The sequence below is a fragment of the Bufo gargarizans genome, chromosome 2, assembly GCF_014858855.1.
Source record: "Bufo gargarizans isolate SCDJY-AF-19 chromosome 2, ASM1485885v1, whole genome shotgun sequence".
NCBI classification, from domain to species: domain Eukaryota; kingdom Metazoa; phylum Chordata; class Amphibia; order Anura; family Bufonidae; genus Bufo; species Bufo gargarizans.
Window position 1 is genome coordinate 551,148,725 of NC_058081.1, and position 17,827 is coordinate 551,166,551.

General features: G+C 42.7%; 1 protein-coding gene across 1 annotated transcript in view; it reads left to right on the plus strand.

The window, feature by feature from the left end:
* Nucleotides 1-17,827, plus strand: part of C2H19orf81 (chromosome 2 C19orf81 homolog) — a 59,560-nt gene that overhangs the window by 30,502 nt on the left and 11,231 nt on the right. The window contains exons 3-4 of the mRNA XM_044277518.1: nucleotides 393-501; nucleotides 826-946. Coding sequence (XP_044133453.1) covers nucleotides 393-501; nucleotides 826-946 — 230 coding nt within the window. The remainder of the gene's footprint in view (nucleotides 1-392; nucleotides 502-825; nucleotides 947-17,827) is intronic.

The window sequence follows — 17,827 nt, forward strand, 5'->3', positions numbered from 1 at the left end:
TTATTTCACTACCAAAGGAGACTCCCTATGCGTGTTACTAAAAGGTACAGTGGTCTACACCACTATAAAGGCTCTCAGCAGCCTGGAAATAGCCATTTTTTTACGTAATTCGCCGCAAATTTATTCGTATCGAACCAAATTTTTCCTGAAGAATTCAGCGAACCGGCAAATTGAATTTTTTAAAAATTCGATCGGTCCATTCCATGAAGTTCATGAGGCCTGTCTTGGTGGGTAACAATGAGTTGCTCAATACATTGCAAACTCTATGTGTGCTCTATATTAAAGATCATTTTCTACAGTCTTTTCTTCTAGAAATTCCTGGACAATATAACTAAATGACTATTTCATTATTTGATTGTATGTGAAAGTTGTTACATTTATACCCATTCTAGATAACAATGACTTGGACCAAAATATTCAGAAGCTACAATCAGAAATTGCTCACCTGACAGAGACCATCAGCCACCAGAACCTTGGTCTTTCCATCATCCTGAAAACCAAGTAAGGCTAGTATATACATAAATTAACTAAGGAATGAGACATTGCATAAAATTTGGTATGCATGCATTAGTAATGATCAAATACCTATTTACTATCATATACAGTATATTCTTACAGTTTAAGTAGAATACCCCAGATGACTTATGAAATCATCTATAAACTCAAGTCTGCTGATTCCTGCAGTGAGCTGGTTAATAGCTTTTGGATATATTATGTAAATTTCTGCAGGAACATAGTAGGGGATACCACATGGAATGGATTAGACATGCTCCAGTTGGAATAGTAAACTCCAGGGCTTATCTTCTTTTTACAATTGTTTGCTAGGGAATGGCACCTGAAACAGATTATTCAGAAATATGAAGAGCTGGACTCTGAAAATCCATGCATAAGAAAATTCCCAAACCCTCCTCCACCTCAGCCTCTCACCCTTTGTATGGAGAGTCCGGTTAGTACATTGAAACTTTGTATAGCAACATATTAGGTATTTTCTATAAGGAATGATATAACTTTAAACAGGAGGATTGCTTCAGGAGATGTAACTGGTTCTTGTAGGATATACAAGGATATGTATAGAACTACATCATGTTTAAATGACTCCAAAGATCTCTGTGAAAATTAAGAAAGAGTAGTACCTTCAGCTATTCTTATTATGATTGCTCAGTTGACATGTAATAATAAGCAAAAGTGATATAAAATTGGCAACATTGTAGGTACAGATACAGTATATGGATTTATCATAAACCTCTTTGAACTTGTATTGGTTGTGCACTCACATCAGAGCATTAAGACTGTACCTGAAATGACCTGTAACCACTTTGTGATATCATTCATCTTTGTGTGTCAAATGAAAGCTAGAGCTTCTAAAGCAACTACTCTCACTCAAACAAATCAATAAAGGAACCCTAAAGCTATGATCTTACAAAGCATTGCTGATTAAAAGCACAGCATAATGACCCCCTACAGTCAGGCCATGTAACCTCTGGGGTACATATCCACAGGTTGACAACCTACATCTTAAAACACCCATGGAATTATTATGTAGTTAATGGAAAGGAAGGTCTTATCTTTAGTAGGCCTTGGCCCATTTACCATAGGCAGTTTGAACAGAAAAACATACAATTACTCCTAAGCAATGCACTAGAAGCAAATTAGGAGTATGGCTTGGATTGACAAGCACATTGGAGAGTGGAACAGAGAAAGGCTCTAATTCTTCCTGTCTTAGGATGGAAGGGTTTGGTAGAGTGAACCAATTTTGTAGTTCAAAGGTTACACTGGACGATACAGCAGGCGATTGTTGGGAAGGAAGAGTTCCTTCCCGACAATCACCTGCTCATCAGTGAAGGAGAGCACTGCATTTACATGCCGCAATCCCCTCCACAGTATGAGGAGGAGTGATCGCTAATGCCATCGCTCATCCCCATATAGACTCGTTGTTTGCCGGCAGCAGAGGCTGTTTACACAGCACAATCTTCTGCCGGCTAACGCTAAGTTTTGTGTCCGCATAAATGATCTATTACCCGATGAACAATCATTTCTAAATGGCCCTTTAGATTCCCTTCTCTGTGTATACTTCTCCAACAAGCAATTTATTTCATTTACGTTCAAGGACAAAACAACATGGATGATGGAAAACCTTTGAAACTCTGGATCCTCTTGATATGTTTGAGTTCAGATCTAAACAGTAGCTGGTATCGAACAAGTTGTACTTATGTGCACCATTATAGATGACACCTTTGAAGCTGATACACCTGATAACAGTTTGTACAAAGAAATCAGCTTCCATGTTGGTACTAAAGATAGCAATAGTTCAATGGGAAGCTTTTATGTGTCCTCATATATTACTACTATGTTCTCTTAATACATCTACGTAAAGAACGCCTTTGTTGATAGTAAACAGAAAGAAGATGAAAGCCTTTCTCGATTACAGCTTGAATAACATACAATTAAGTGTATTTTTACTTTCTTTATTCCTTGAGTCTTTTAATGTAAAAAGCTTGTAGCCGAGATGAAAGGATGCAGCTAATCACAGAAGCAGTCTGTCCCAGTAACCCAAATGCTGAACAACAGCTGTGATCATTACAGAAAACAATGACTACTACAGGCATGAGACTGTATGTGCGGTAATTACCCAACTAAAGAATGCAATGGAATCAGAATAGATCAATGTTACTGGAATATATTCTCCAGTTCAAGTCAGAGGTCACCAATAAGACCAACAAATCTGGAGGTCAGTCATCTAAATGAAGATGCTAAATTGGTTAGCTCACGTCACGTACTATGAAGACCTTGTTTGGATTTATTACATTTTTTTGTCACCAATGTCTATGCAACTGTTCTTGAAAACCTGCAAAAAGAAAACAAGTTGGAGAAGAAGCTGTAGTTGATTCCTTAGGTAATACTTAGGATGGAGAAGAAGGCTTTAAAATGCCCGAAGACCAACATCTTTAGATTTTTATAAAGATATTGTATAACAATTATAACAAACAAACACACTAGAGTATGCCTTAAAATCAACTTGGAGCAATTCAGTATACAGGTATTCCTTGCGGCTGTGTAGAAGGCCTTTATAGGTTTTCTGATTTGCATCAACATCCTATAAAATAATTATTTATGAAGGTAGCTGCAATAAATAACATAACTATATGGCACATACTAATATAGCCATTATTGATATTCTGTGCCATTTGTAATATGTAATAAGCCATGACACCTTGTTAGGCAAATGTTCTGTGCTGTCCACATGGAGGCCCTGTCAACAAGATGGCCTCTAATGGAGGATCATGTGGCTAGGCAAATCACCTCTATGTGATGACTACTCATTTCAAACACACTGCAGCTCCAATAAACCCCCAAACTGAATTAATTGTCTTTCCCCTATGTCACTCAGACCCCCTACCTGACCTGTCTATCACAGTTAATAGCACAACACTTTCTCCAGACTCGCAGGCCAGCTGCCTAGGGGTAACATTGGATTCTTCCCTGTCCTTTACTTTCAATAAGTTTTTATTATCAGAGAATATGTTCATATCCATAGTATACAATTACAAGTACAGCGGTTTAGAAATAATCACATATCTCCAATGGTTTTTCTTTACAAGGTAAAGGATAAATCAAATCATTAAATCAAAATATACGCATACGCATATAGCACAAAACAAGGTCAAATCAAAACAAATCAAAGTCAAGTCTTCAAGCATAAATTCAGTGCTTAAAGTTTACAGAAATACTTGAGTTAAGTATATACCATCCAAAGTACTTTTGAAGCAACCCACTCCCCATCTGCTCAAATAGACCTCATCCTAACTCCAGTCTTTCCGAAATCGTTGGATTCAGACCCCTCCAGGACCCCCATGATTGAACATGGCGACTCACTTGGAACCGTTGATGTGCCAGCATATATTCATACGATCTGGTTGTATCCACTTATCCACTGACCTAATTATTTCCTGTAAGTCAGGAATATTGTTGCATTTCCAGTTCCTTGTGATTACTAGCTTGGTGGCTAACAGTAAATGGGCTATTATAACCCTATACTTGAGAGGAAATTTGTCAAGGTCTATTAATAATAAAGCAAGAGCTGGGTGTGGAGAGATCTTATATCCAACAATCTCAGTTATTTTGGTGAACACTTAGCTCCAAATGGAAAAAATCCTCGGGCAAGCCCAAAGAATATGATACTGTGTTCCATACTCGCCACAGTCTCTCCAACATAATGTACTAGAGCTCGGGAAAAACGCGTGTAACCTAACCAGGGTATAGTACCATCTGAGTGTAGTTTTAATGTAAGCCTCCATGTGTGAAGCACATCTAAAGGTGGAGATTGCTGCTTTATATGCCGTTATCCACTGCGCCAAAGTAAACGTCCTTTTTAAAACCTTTTCCCATGTTAGAAGTGGAGCTGTTTTAATAAAGCGATCTTTATCCCCTAAATACATGTATAAAAATCTAATCCCTGTATATACCTGGTTCGCCTCGGACCACCGGAGTAATAACTGAATGTGGCCCTTAAGCCTATAAGACAGATTGTTTCCCAATGCGTGTTTTATTTTAAGGTAAGAGAAGGCTTCTTTGGGGGGGATATTAAAAGTACATTTAAGTGCTTCAAAGGGTTTTAGGACTGACCCTGTCACAATGTCGGCCACCGTTTTTATACCTTTGTCTCTCCACTCCTTCAGGTTCAGATCATTTGATAAATGTTGCAGAGATTCAAGTGGAGCGATATGCGCCATTGATATTGGTGCATCACTTCCTTTATCATGATATGTTTTTCATAGCGCCAGAGATGTAGAGACGAAGTATGCGGGTTGTATATCTGTGTAACAGTTATGCAATGCAGCCATGAGTAGAGCGCGTAGATTGTGACCTGGGATTTGTGACTGCTCAATATGTACCCAATGTTTCCCTGTTTCTCCTTTCCACCACTCCTTCAGCTGGTTAATTCTAGAAGCTAGAAAATAGTAGTAAATGTTGGGTAGGCCTACTCCCCCACTCCTTTTATGTCTGTACATTATACTTCTCACCACTCTCGGCTTGTTTTTGTTCCAGATGAAGGCATTTAACATTTTATTGGCTGAATTGAAAAAGGATACTGGAATGGGGGTAGGAATAGTGCAAAATAAATATAACAGCTTAGGGAGAGTATGTTGTTGGAAGGCCGCAATACGACCTAGCCATGATAGTTCTGCCCTGGCCATGTGGTTGAGCTCAGGTTGAAGCGATTGCAAGAGAGGTGGGAAGTTTGCTTTATATAATTCTTGGGGGTGGTTGTTACATTAAATCTCAAGTATTGAACCTTGGATTTTTGCCAATCCAATGTGAATTCTTCTTTCATTTGCGATAAGATTTTGTCTGGAATCCCTGGTGGGAGGGCTTGGGATTTGCTTTCGTTAATTTTATAATATGAAAGAGCCCCATAGGAACGGATGATAGTCATCACTGACCTCAGAGACACCCGAGGGTTGGTCAAGGACAATATTATGTCGTCAGCGTACATAGATATGCAGTGTTGTCTATATCCTATACAAACTCCTTTTATTCCTTCCTCCTGACGAATCCCCTACGCCAAAGGTTCTAAGGATAAAATAAAAATCAAAGGCGACAGGGGACACCCCGGTCTAGTGCCATTAGACAACGTAAAAGGGTCAGACAATACACCATTCGCTAGTACCTGGGCTGAAGGATCTGAATAGAGAAATTTTATGGCTTGTAAGATGGGCTCAGGGAAGCCCATTTTGTGGAGTACCGAGAAGACAAACGCCCAATTAACTCGGTCGAATGCCTTCTCAGCATCCAAATGGACCAGCACCGTTGGAATTCTTGAACGGTTGACAAAGTCAATTAGGTTCAGCACTCTCCTTGAGTTATCTGTGATTTGGCGCCCTTTTACAAACCCCACTTGATCAGGGGCTACTAAGGTAGGACAGGGGCGTAGCTAGAAATGACTGGGCCCCATAGCAAAAAAAAATTATGGGCCCCCCTCCCGATTCTCCCACCCCCACATACCTCTCGGACCTTGCTGCCACATCCGCAGCTCCTCATGCACGAGCGACGGTTACGCGTAGGATTAAGCACAGACAGTTGGTCACTGGCAACGCATTTGTGCCAGTGCAGGAATTGTATGAATCTAAATGTCTGTGTATAAGGGTCCATTCACACGTCCGCAATTTCGGAACGGAACTGTGGACCCATTTATTTCTATAGGACAGCACAATGTGCTGCCAGGACACGGAATTGCGTTCCCGAAAAAAAATTGAGCATGTCCTATTCTTGTCCGCAATTGCGGACAAGAATAGGCATATTCTATAAGTGCTGCAATGTGCGGTCCGCAAAATGCGGAACGTACATTGCAGCTGTCCGTGTTTTACGAATCCGCAAAACACGTTGCGGATGTGTGAATGGACCCTAAAAGAAGATTGTTAAATTGTACAGGGGTCTGTAATACAAGAAGGTGAAAGTACATATCGTGTGGTGTGTATGTATATTAGAAAGAAGGTAGGGATATGTCTCTTGTGTAATTTGGGTATTAGGGAGAGTAAGGATGTGTATATCTAGTGCTGATACTGCCTCTCTGACATAATTCATCTCTTTCATATTATAAGCTCCCCTTATATATAATTTACTTACAGTTCTGAAGACTCAGGGGTGCTGGCTGGCTTGGCCTCAGGAAGGCTGGCTCGCTTGGCCAGGCAGAAGGAGTGTGGGAGACTGTGAGGCCTTTTTTCTCTAAGCTGCTCCGGAAAAAAAAAAATCATTATACCTCAGGTCAGACCAGCATTCAGACCCCCAATGTTAATCAGACCTCAGCTAACAGCCCTAATAAGATCGCCAATGTTAATAAGACCCCAATAAGACCTCAAATCACACCTCAGCTCAGACCCCAATATGAATGACCCCCAATCAGACCTCAGATAAGAGCCCCATGCCTCATAGCAGCCCCCAGTAGCCTCATAGCAGCCCCCAGTAGCCTCATAGCAGCCCCAGTGCTGCTCACCAGCCCCCAGTGCCTCTCCATCAGCCCCCAATGCCTCTCCATCAGCCCTCAGTGCCTCTCCATCAGCCCCCAGTGCGCCCTCCCTGGTATTAAAATCATTGTTGGGCAGTGCACCCCCCCCTCCCCAGTATTAAAATCATTGGTGGGCAGTGCGCCCTCCCCCCCATTCATTGGTGGCAGCAGCAGTTCCGATCGGAGTCCCAGCAGTGTAATGCTGGGGCTCCGATCGGTTACCATGGCAGCTAGGACGCTACTGAAGTCCTCTCTGCCATGGTCAGTTACTCTGCAGCATACTTACATGCTCTGTGGCCGCCCGCCTCTCCTTCTTCTTGTAATTCACAGGTCTGTGCGGCGCATTGCTTATGCTTATAGCAATGCGCCGCACAGACCTGTGACGAGTTACAAGAAGGAGGAGCGCCAAGCGGCCACAGCACATGTTAATATATTGCTGCAGAGTAACTGGCCATGGCAGCCAGGACTTCAGTAGCTTCCTGGCTGCCATGGTAACTGATCGGAGCCCCAGCATTACACTGCTGGGGCTCTGATCGGAACTGCCGCTTTTAAAAAAAAAATCCTCAGCCAGCAGCCTGGGCCCCCAGTGGCGTAGGGCCCCATATGTCGATTCCTATGCCACTGCCCCCCTTACGAGATATGCCCTACCCCGAAATAAAATAAAAAGCCCTGATCATCCCCGGCCTGTGCTGTGTGACGTCACTCCATGGCCCCTGCTGCTGGGCAGTGCACAGATGCTGATGGCTCTCTGCTTCACTATTCGGCTGTCCCTGCTGCATCCTCAGGACACAGAGACAGTAGATATGCCTCTGTCCTCCCTGGACAGTGGCCGAAATCCAGGAGGCCTGACTGCATCAGTCAGTACAGCCACACATTAGGCTGCTTTCGCCTTTCACATTGTGTTTGCAAAGGGCAAAAATCAGGCGGAGGCCATGAGAGCGTCCACTGCGTCCTCCCCCCAGGATGTGCTGCAGTGTTTTTTTGGGGCAGTAATATATAGTGCAGTGGACGGTGCTGCTCCTGTACAGTTCTTCTTTTACAATGGTAGCCTAAGGGCGACATATGCAGGTATATGCTTATACACTGCCCTCACCTCACTGCTCACTCGTCCTCTTCCAGCCACTCCCTTTCCTGCACGCACAGCTCTGCCAGGCTCCGCCCCCCCTATGTGAATTCGCCCGCAGCCTGGGCCGTGCAGGTATAGTTAGATAGGGCTTTATTATCTGTCTTTCCTGGAGGGGGCCCCATGGCCCCCCCTGACATAGGGGCCCGGTCGCAATTGCGACCGCTGCGACCCCTATAGCTACGCCACTGAGGTAGGGATAATGTCAGCTAGTCAGGCTGCTAGGATCTTTGCATAAATCTTTAAATCTGTATTGAGTGGAGAAATGGGGCGGAAATTTTATGGAATTGAGGGGTCCTTGCCGGGTTTAGGCAAAGTGACAATAACAGCCTCCAGTATTTCTTTAGGCATATTCCCTGTTGTCATGGCACTAGACAGGGCTGCATGTAAGTGGGGGATCAAGGTATCAGAGAATATTTTGTAATAGGAGTTCGGGAGACCATCAGGGCCGGGGCTTTTCTGATTTGGCAGACTTTTAATAATATTAGATATCTCTTCCTGTGAAACAGGGTCACAGACGGATTCTCTTTGGGTTTTATCTAAGGCGGGGATTGTCAATGAATTCAGAAAGCACTCAATATCATCCGGGGAAGCAGGGGTAAAACCAGACTCATCCTTCAAGTTATACAGCTGAGAATAATAAGACATGAACCTGTTTGCCATAACCTTTGGGTCATATAATTTGTATGATTTAGAGGGGTCCCACAGGTATGGAATTTTTGACTTTGTGGCCCTTGCTTTCACTCTATTTGCTAACAATTTCCCTTCCCTGTTGGCCTGAGAGTAATATTTGGCTTTGGTCCTTTTAAGGGATAGCTCATATGAATGCAGAAAACTTTCCCTAAGTTGAATTCTGAGTAATCTGAATTTGTCAGATATGTCTACCAAGGGAGAAAGCTTATTTTGTGTTTCCACTGCTTGGATTTGTGCTATAAGATCATTCTGATGTTTTTCCCTTAGCTTTTTGTGCCTGTGTCCTAATTTCAGTAGGATACCCCTAATGTAAGCCTTGTGGGCTGTCCATACAATAGTGGGGTTTGGTCCAGAATTAGCATTAAAACTAAAGTATTCTACTAAAGCAGCAGATATCTCTGATCGGTGCTTGTCATTAGCTAATATGAATTCATTAGCTCTTCACAAGGGATTTGGCGGGGAGAAAATCTCTTCTGCTAACTCTAATGAAACTGGGGCGTGATCTTACCAAGTGATTGTCCCAATAGAGGAGCATTTAGATGCTGCTAGTGAAACTTTATCCGTCAAGATCAAATCAATGCTGGAATAAGATTTGTGTGCCGGCGAAAAATAAGAAAAGTCCTTTTCTTATTTTTTTTTAATCAGATCATTTTTATTAGATTTTTCTGAAAATCACAAAAAAGCAAAGGAAGACAGTCTGTACAGCATACATGCAACAGTTGAAAAGTCCTTTTCTGAAGCATGGTGAATACTCCACACGTCAAATAAGGAATTTGCCATTATGGACTGAGCAAGGACGGCCGAGCCAATTCTTGCGGTGGAAGAGGAGTCCTGAACCGGGTTAGGAACTATGTTGAAATCCCCACAAATAATGAGCCTTCCCTCTTTCAGGGACTGTCTCTTCCTAAGGACTTTATTTAGAAATTGCATAGGCCTAATATTTGGGGCGTACACTCCCACTAGTGTATATGTGATATTATTTATGGAGCAAATGTGAATGATATATCTTCACCCTGCATCTACCACTGTTTTTATCTCTGTGTGTGTCACTGAATTCTTGATCGCTAAGAGCACCCCTCTTCTTTTCCACTGGCCATGGGAGTGGATCAAAGTCGGGAAAGCAGTTTTTTTTAACCTATCCACATCTGCTTCAACAATATGTTTCTCTTGCGCACAAAATACATTGCATTTGGATGAAAGCTCTTCCCTCCACATCATCCGTCTTTTGTATGGGCTATTCAGGCCCCGAACATTTAGTGAAACTACCTTTAACACCATCTTGCTAGAATTAAGTTAGCTATGTAAAAGTCGCTCAGGTAATATGGAGGGAACCACACAGCATATTTCTTCAAATTACTCGAAGACATGGTGAGAAATTGACATGACATATAGAAAAAGTAGAAATAATAACATATAAACAGTAACATTGTAAACCAAAACTGACTGCCCATATGTCAGGGCAGTAGTAGAATAGAAGTGTTAAAAATCAAACCCTTTGTGATCAATATGGGGAAAAACAGTTCTGCCTACCACCGGGAGACTTACACAAGGTAGAACAAGTCCCTGCTCCTGCTGAGTGCAGGAAATATAAAGAACCTCTCACCGATGCTTTTTCTGTCTTCTGCTCTCAACCAGGTGCCACTCACCCTCATCGGATATGTGTTGGCGATTTTTTACTTGAGGGACTTCGGCCGCTTCGATATTTCATGCGGCAAGTACCGCCTTCCCCTCTTCTACTGAGCGAATAACTGTGAGGGCTCCATTCTTCTGGATAAGCAGCTTAACCGGGTATCCCCACCTGTATTGGATTAAATGTGACCGCAGTGCTATGGTGATAGGAGCCAGCATGCAACGCAGTTGGAGGGTGGCTACGGACAAGTCCGCTAAAAGCTTCACCTGTTGATAGGGATCCGGTAAAGCGTCCATTTTCCTTGCCGTCGCCAGGGTCTCTTCTTTAGCGTGGAAAAAATGTAAACGGGCTAATACATCCCTTGGCGTATCATCGTGTAAGTGTTTAGGTTTCGCGATTCTATGGGCCCGATCTATAATAAGATCTTGCTCTGTGCTGTTAGGCAGGAGAAGTTTAATCAGCTATTTAATGTAATCTTGGAGATCCGCAGCCTGGACAGATTCCGGCACTCCACGCAGCTTCAGGTTGTTCCTGCGGGACCGGTCTTCTAGGTTCGCCACTTTTGCCCTGAGATATGCGATTTCCTCCAACTGAGCATCATGCAAGTCTATCAGATTATTATGCGAATTCTCCCATTTTATGTTCAACATGTTGAACTCTGTTCCCCAAGTCCTTAACAGATGAGTGGATGGGCAGTAGTAGCTGCGACATATGGGAGGTAACTGAATTAGTAAAGGCTAGAAACATGTCTTTAAGCAAAATACTGGACGCTGTATGTCGTCCGCTGGGAAGCCGCGAAACGCTTCGGTCAGAGTGTTTGTAATCTGTGGACTGTAATTTTCGCATTCAAATTTGCTAACACCGGGTCTTGAAGTCTAGGCCTTTGCTTTGCCGGGCTCGTGGTTGGGGAACTGAAGCGCCGCATGATTGCTTGAGGCTGGTATAGCTTGCCCCATCTTATCCCCCTTGCTGTTATTCTCCCTGCTCTCACCCGTTCCAGTAAACTGCTGTGACCCACGAGGGCTCTGCTGTTGTGAGCTTCCATCCTCTGATGCTCGGGGAGAACCAGCACTGGCCGTAGATGTCGGGCTGGGGGAGGACTCTGCATGTGAGACTCGTGCATCGGCACCATCTTTGTCCCGATCTTGTCCAAAGAAGAATTCAAGCTTTCCTTGCTTCTTCATGCTGCGCTTTCCTATGGTCATCATCGGGGAGGATTCCGGTACCATATGGCACTGAGAGGTACAGTTTGTAGCTCGATTTGAGGGTTCTGCTAGACTAAAACGCTATGCTGGAGCAGGAGCTCTGGATTCAAGCAGCCATACTGCTCGGCTTCATGGCCACGCCCCCCCTTCCCTGTCCTTTAGGCCAAACATCCAAACCCTCACCTCAACATGCCGTTTCCAACTTAAGAATATCTCTCGTAATCGCACCTTCCTCACCCATGGGTCAACTAAAATGCTAGTGCATGCTCTAGTCATTTCCCACCTGGACTACTGCAACATCCTCCTGTGTGGCCTCCCATCAAGCACTGTCTCTCCTCTCTACTCCATTCTTAACTCTGCTGCCAGGTTAATTCACCTATCCCCTCGTTTCTCCTCTACACCCCCCCCCCCCCCCACCAATCTCTTCATTGGCTTCCCCTTGCCTAGCGAATTTGGTTTAAAATACTTACAACTCCACATAAGGCCATCCACAACCTGTCCCCTCCTTACATCTCTGACCTGCTTTCTCAATACATCCCCACGCGTAATCTCCAATCCTCACAGGACTTCCTCCTCTGTTCTCCTCTCATCTATTCTTCACACAATCGACTACAAGATTTCTCAAGTGCCTCCTCCCTACCCTGGAAATCACTACCCCAACATTACAAGCTCTCCCCCAACATCCAAAGCTTCAAGAGTAACCTGAAAACCCCACCTTTTCAGGAAAGCATACCATCTGCAATGAGCATGCTGCCACCACACAGCCACAAGAGCAGCCTATACCCTCACCTACTGTGTTCTCCTCTTCCCTTATAGATGGTAAGCTCTTTCGGGCAGGGCACTTCTACCCCTCTGTACCAGTGTGTTAATAGTTTCTTGTTTACTTTGTTTTTTTATTTCTGTGTAACCCGACTTGATGTACAGCGCCATGGAATTAATGACACTCTAAAATAAATAATAATAATAACTGAAAATGCAGATGGCAGGCCCAGAGCATTTGCATGGAGGAGACATCATGTGGAGTTGATTTGCCTGGTCACATGACTCTCCATCAGCAGCCATTTTGTGGACAAGACATCTTTGTGGACAACAAAAAAGATTTGGCAAACAAGGGGGTAAACCTAATAAAATATAGAAAATGACACAAAATTTCAACAAAGACCATATTAGTAAGTGCGATATACACACGTTGGTCAACAGTAACTAGAAACTGACCAACACCTTTAGGCAGCTTTGTAAATTGTCTTGAATTACATATTGTCTACTGTTTTGTGTACACAGTTCTTATTCAGCTTATGTGTCTCTGTGGAAAATGGGTGCCCATATTCAAAAAAGGATCTAGGTCCTGAACAGGTAATTATAGACTAGTTAGTTTAACTTCTGTTGCGGGGAAAAATGTTTGAAGGACTATATACAGGAATATGTGACTGTAAATAATATTAGAAGCGATAGCCAGCATGGGTTTATCAAGGACAGATGTTGTCTTACTAACCTGATTTGTTTTTATGAGGAGGTGAGTAGAAGCCTGGACAGAGGGGCAGCTGTGTATGTAGTGTTGCTTGATTTTGCATAGGCTTTTGATACTGTCCCTCATAGATGTTTAATAGGAAAAATAAGATCTATAGGCTTAGATAGTATAGTTTGCAATTTGATTGAAACTGGTTTAAGGACCATGTCCAGAGACTTGTGGTCAATAATTCTTATTCAGAATGGTCCCGATAAGTGATGTACCCCAAGGTTCAGCGCTGGGTCAACTATTATTTTATTTATTTATTAATGATATTGAGGATGGAATTCATGGCACAATTTCTATTTGCAGATGACACCAAGCTATGTAGTACTGTGCTGTCTAAGGAAGATGTCCAAAAACTACAAGCTGACTTGGAGACTCTGAGTGATTGGGCATCAACTTGGCAAATAAGGTTCAATGTGGATAAATGTAAAGTTATGCATCTTAGTAGCAATAATCTCTGTGCGACATATGTCCTAGGGGATGTAACACTGGGAGAGTCACTTATTGAGAATGATTTGAGTGTCCTTGTAGCTCATAGATTAAATAGCAGAATGCAATGTCAATAAGCTGCTTCTATGCCTATCAGGATATTGTCATGGATTAAGCGAGGCATGGACTCACCATACAGGGATGCAATTTACAAAGCTTTGGTGCAGACTTATCTGGAAAATGCAGTACAGTTCTGGCCACCAGTCCTGAGAAAGGATGCTCTGGAGCTTGAAAAGTGCAGAGGAGAGCGACCAAACTGATTAGGGGCATGGAGTGTCTTAAGATTAAAATAATAAAATGTATTTAGTCATGAGAAGAGACATCTAAAGGGGGACATAATTAACCTATACAAATATACAAATGGGCCATACAAATAATATCGTGAAAAGTTCCATGTAAAATGCCCTCAAAAGACAAGGGTGCACTGCCTCTACTCAACTAGAGAAAAAAAAAGTTCAGTCACCAGAAGCGTCAAACTTTCTTTACTGTAAGATCTGTCAATCTGTGGAATAGACTAACTCCGCAAGTGGTCACAACATGGACGATTGATAGTTTTAAAAAGGGTTTAGATTAATTTTTGAAAGTAAATTACATTAATGCTTATGAAAATGTTTAGAAATCTGAGTCTCACTTCCTTTCTGGGATTCACGTCCCTACCTATCCCTTGGTGGAACTTGATGGACTTATGTCTTTTTTCAACCGTATTAATTATGTAACAAACTTTACATTTTTTTTAAACTCCTACATTAATACTCCTTTCCACTTGTCCCCTATGTCTTGTAGTCCATTATTTGAAAAGCTAGCAAAAAATAGTGGACTGCTCCTATGTGACTTACAGATTTGTCCTTCCTTACCATTCCGCATTATTTCACAATACTGAGTCACAAAATGGTAAAAATCATTTTTTCCCTGAAATGGCGTAAAAAAACATACTCACCTCATCCGTTTGAGAGCCAAGAGGCCGCCACACCCATCTTGATTGAAGATCCCGCTCTGGCCACCCCAATGACATCATCAGCAATACATGAGATTTTGTGCGGGAACTTCAATCAAGATGGCAGTGGCAGCCTCTTCGCACTCAAATGAATAAGGTAATTTTTTTTTCACCAATTAACTTCTGTAAGCCTTCATTTTTTACCTCAGATGCTAACATGCAGGACTTTTAGCTTAGTGAAGCAGGCACGTGCAGGAGCTCACTCCACTCAGCTAATCCTGGAATAGCACATTGCTACAGGGTACCCATGTGCAATACATGCTCCTGTCCGTAGTCCCTGCGCTGTGGTCCCATTAATAAAGTGACTACTCAGTACACCGCTGAGAAGTCAGCGGTGTACAGAAAAGTAAATTTAAAGGGAAAGGTGCACTTTGGGGGAGGGGGAGTCTATTAAAAATACATTAATGGGGTTCTCTAAGAGTATAAAATGGCCCCTCATGTTCTGGGCACCCCACATGGAATATACCTACCCCGGTCCCCACTCCTGGTGCCGCTCCTGCTCCCTGCACCACCGCTGCTGCTTTTCCCTGCACACGGATAAAAACATCCAGTGTCGAGGGGGAGCAGCCAATGGCAGGGATGGGGACGAGCCTCCCTACCATCACAGACAATGCTAGGGAGGCTCATCCCCGTTCCCGCCTGCAATTGGCTGCTCTCCTCCCCGACACCAGAGGCAGTGGTGGTCCAGGGACAGGAGCAGCGCCGGGAGCGGGGACTGGGGTAAGTATACACTACGTGCAGAATTATTAGGCAAATGAGTATTTTGACCACATCATCCTCTTTATGCATGTTGTCTTACTCCAAGCTGTATAGGCTCGAAAGCCTACTACCAATTAAGCATATTAGGTGATGTGCATCTCTGTAATGAGAAGGGGTGTGGTCTAATGACATCAACACCCTATATCAGGTATGCATAATTATTAGGCAACTTCCTTTCCTTTGGCAAAATGGGTCAAAAGAAGGACTTGACAGGCTCAGAAAAGTCAAAAATAGTGAGATATCTTGCAGAGGGATGCAGCACTCTTAAAATTGCAAAGCTTCTGAAGCGTGATCATCGAACAATCAAGCGTTTCATTCAAAATAGTCAACAGGGTCGCAAGAAGCGTGTGGAAAAACCAAGGCGCAAAATAACTGCCCATGAACTGAGAAAAGTCAAGCGTGCAGCTGCCAAGATGCCACTTGCCACCAGTTTGGCCATATTTCAGAGCTGCAACATCACTGGAGTGCCCAAAAGCACAAGGTGTGCAATACTCAGAGACATGGCCAAGGTAAGAAAGGCTGAAAGACGACCACCACTGAACAAGACACACAAGCTGAAACATCAAGACTGGGCCAAGAAATATCTCAAGACTGATTTTTCTAAGGTTTTATGGACTGATAAAATGAGAGTGAGTCTTGATGGGCCAGATGGCTGGATTGGTAAAGGGCAGAGAGCTCCAGTCTGACTCAGACGCCAGCAAGGTGGAGGTGGAGTACTGGTTTGGGCTGGTATCATCAAAGATGAGCTTGTGGGGCCTTTTTGGGTTGAGGATGGAGACAAGCTCAACTCCCAGTCCTACTGCCAGTTTCTGGAAGACACCTTCTTCAAGCAGTGGTACAGGAAGAAGTCTGCAAGGTAAGAAAAACATGATTTTCATGCAGGACAATGCTCCATCACACGTGTCCAAGTACTCCACAGCGTGGCTGGCAAGAAAGGGTATAAAAGAAGAAAATCTAATGACATGGCCTCCTTGTTCACCTGATGTGAACCCCATTGAGAACCTGTGGTCCATCATCTAATGTGAGATTTACAAGGAGGGAAAACAGTACACCTCTCTGAACAGTGTCTGGGAGGCTGTGGTTGCTGCTGCACGCAATGTTGATGGTGAACAGATCAAAACACTGACAGAATCCATGGATGGCAGGCTTTTGAGTGTCCTTGCAAAGAAAGGTGGCTATATTGGTCACTGATTTGTTTTTGTTTTGTTTTTGAATGTCAGAAATGTATATTTGTGAATGTTGAGATGTTATATTGGTTTCACTGGTAAAAATAAATAATTGAAATGGATATATATTTGTTTTTTGTTAAGTTGCCTAATAATTATGCACAGTAATAGTCACCTGCACACACAGATATCCCCCTAAAATAGCTAAAACTAAAAACAAACTAAAAACTACTTCCAAAAATATTCAGCTTTGATATTAATGAGTTTTTTGGGTTCATTGAGAACATGGTTGTTGTTCAATAATAAAATGAATCCTCAAAAATACAACTTGCCTAATAATTCTGCACTCCCTGTATTCCATAAGGGGTGCCCAGCACATGAGGGGACATTTTATACTCTTGGAGAACCCCTCATAAAATATATTACAAAAACTGTTATTTAGGGCATTAGGGACATGTATTCAAAAGTTTAGTTACTCTTTAAACAGAGGGATAGCCCCTCTTCAAGCTTCTACAACCTCAAAAGTGTCCACTGGTCAATAGCAAGATTGCCACCTTCTAAGCCCATTGACATTTGCTCAGTTGTACCCTAAAATGAGAAATGAAATAGACAGCAGGAAACATTAGCAATTCTTACACTTGCTTTACATGTGGAAACTGCACAATGGGTATTGGCATCATGAAGAGAGACTGTGAATGGCTGTCACTTATGCCACTTTATTGTACAGTAAGCAGCAGCAGCAGCTCAGATGTTAGGCAGCCTCATTTGCAGTGTACCAATATAAATAGAAAACCAAACGTCACATAAAACTTGACATATACAAGGTGTCAATTCATTCAGATGACACTGACAGCAAAGCAGACAGTAAATGCTCGGTGTTACATTTATCATACAAATCACTGGCTCCACAAGATATGTTCAGCATTTTTTTTGCCTTGAAGTTGCCTTGAAATTGATGTACTATTACGTCATGTTGATCCTGACAGCCGGGCCCCTGTTGTATCCGCCCTATTGAAAAAGGGATCAGACCCCGAAATGTTGACATACCTGTACTGGGATAAAAATAAAATGTAAAAAAAAAGAAATGGTTTATAAAAATAAACCAAAAATAATACTTGACTGTAAAAAAAAAAAGCCCCTTTCCCTTCATCAAACGATTTTTATAAAAAAATAGACATAATACATATCGCTGCGTCCGTAATGAGCAGCTCTATAAAACTATCACATGACCTACCCCCTCAGGTAAATGTCG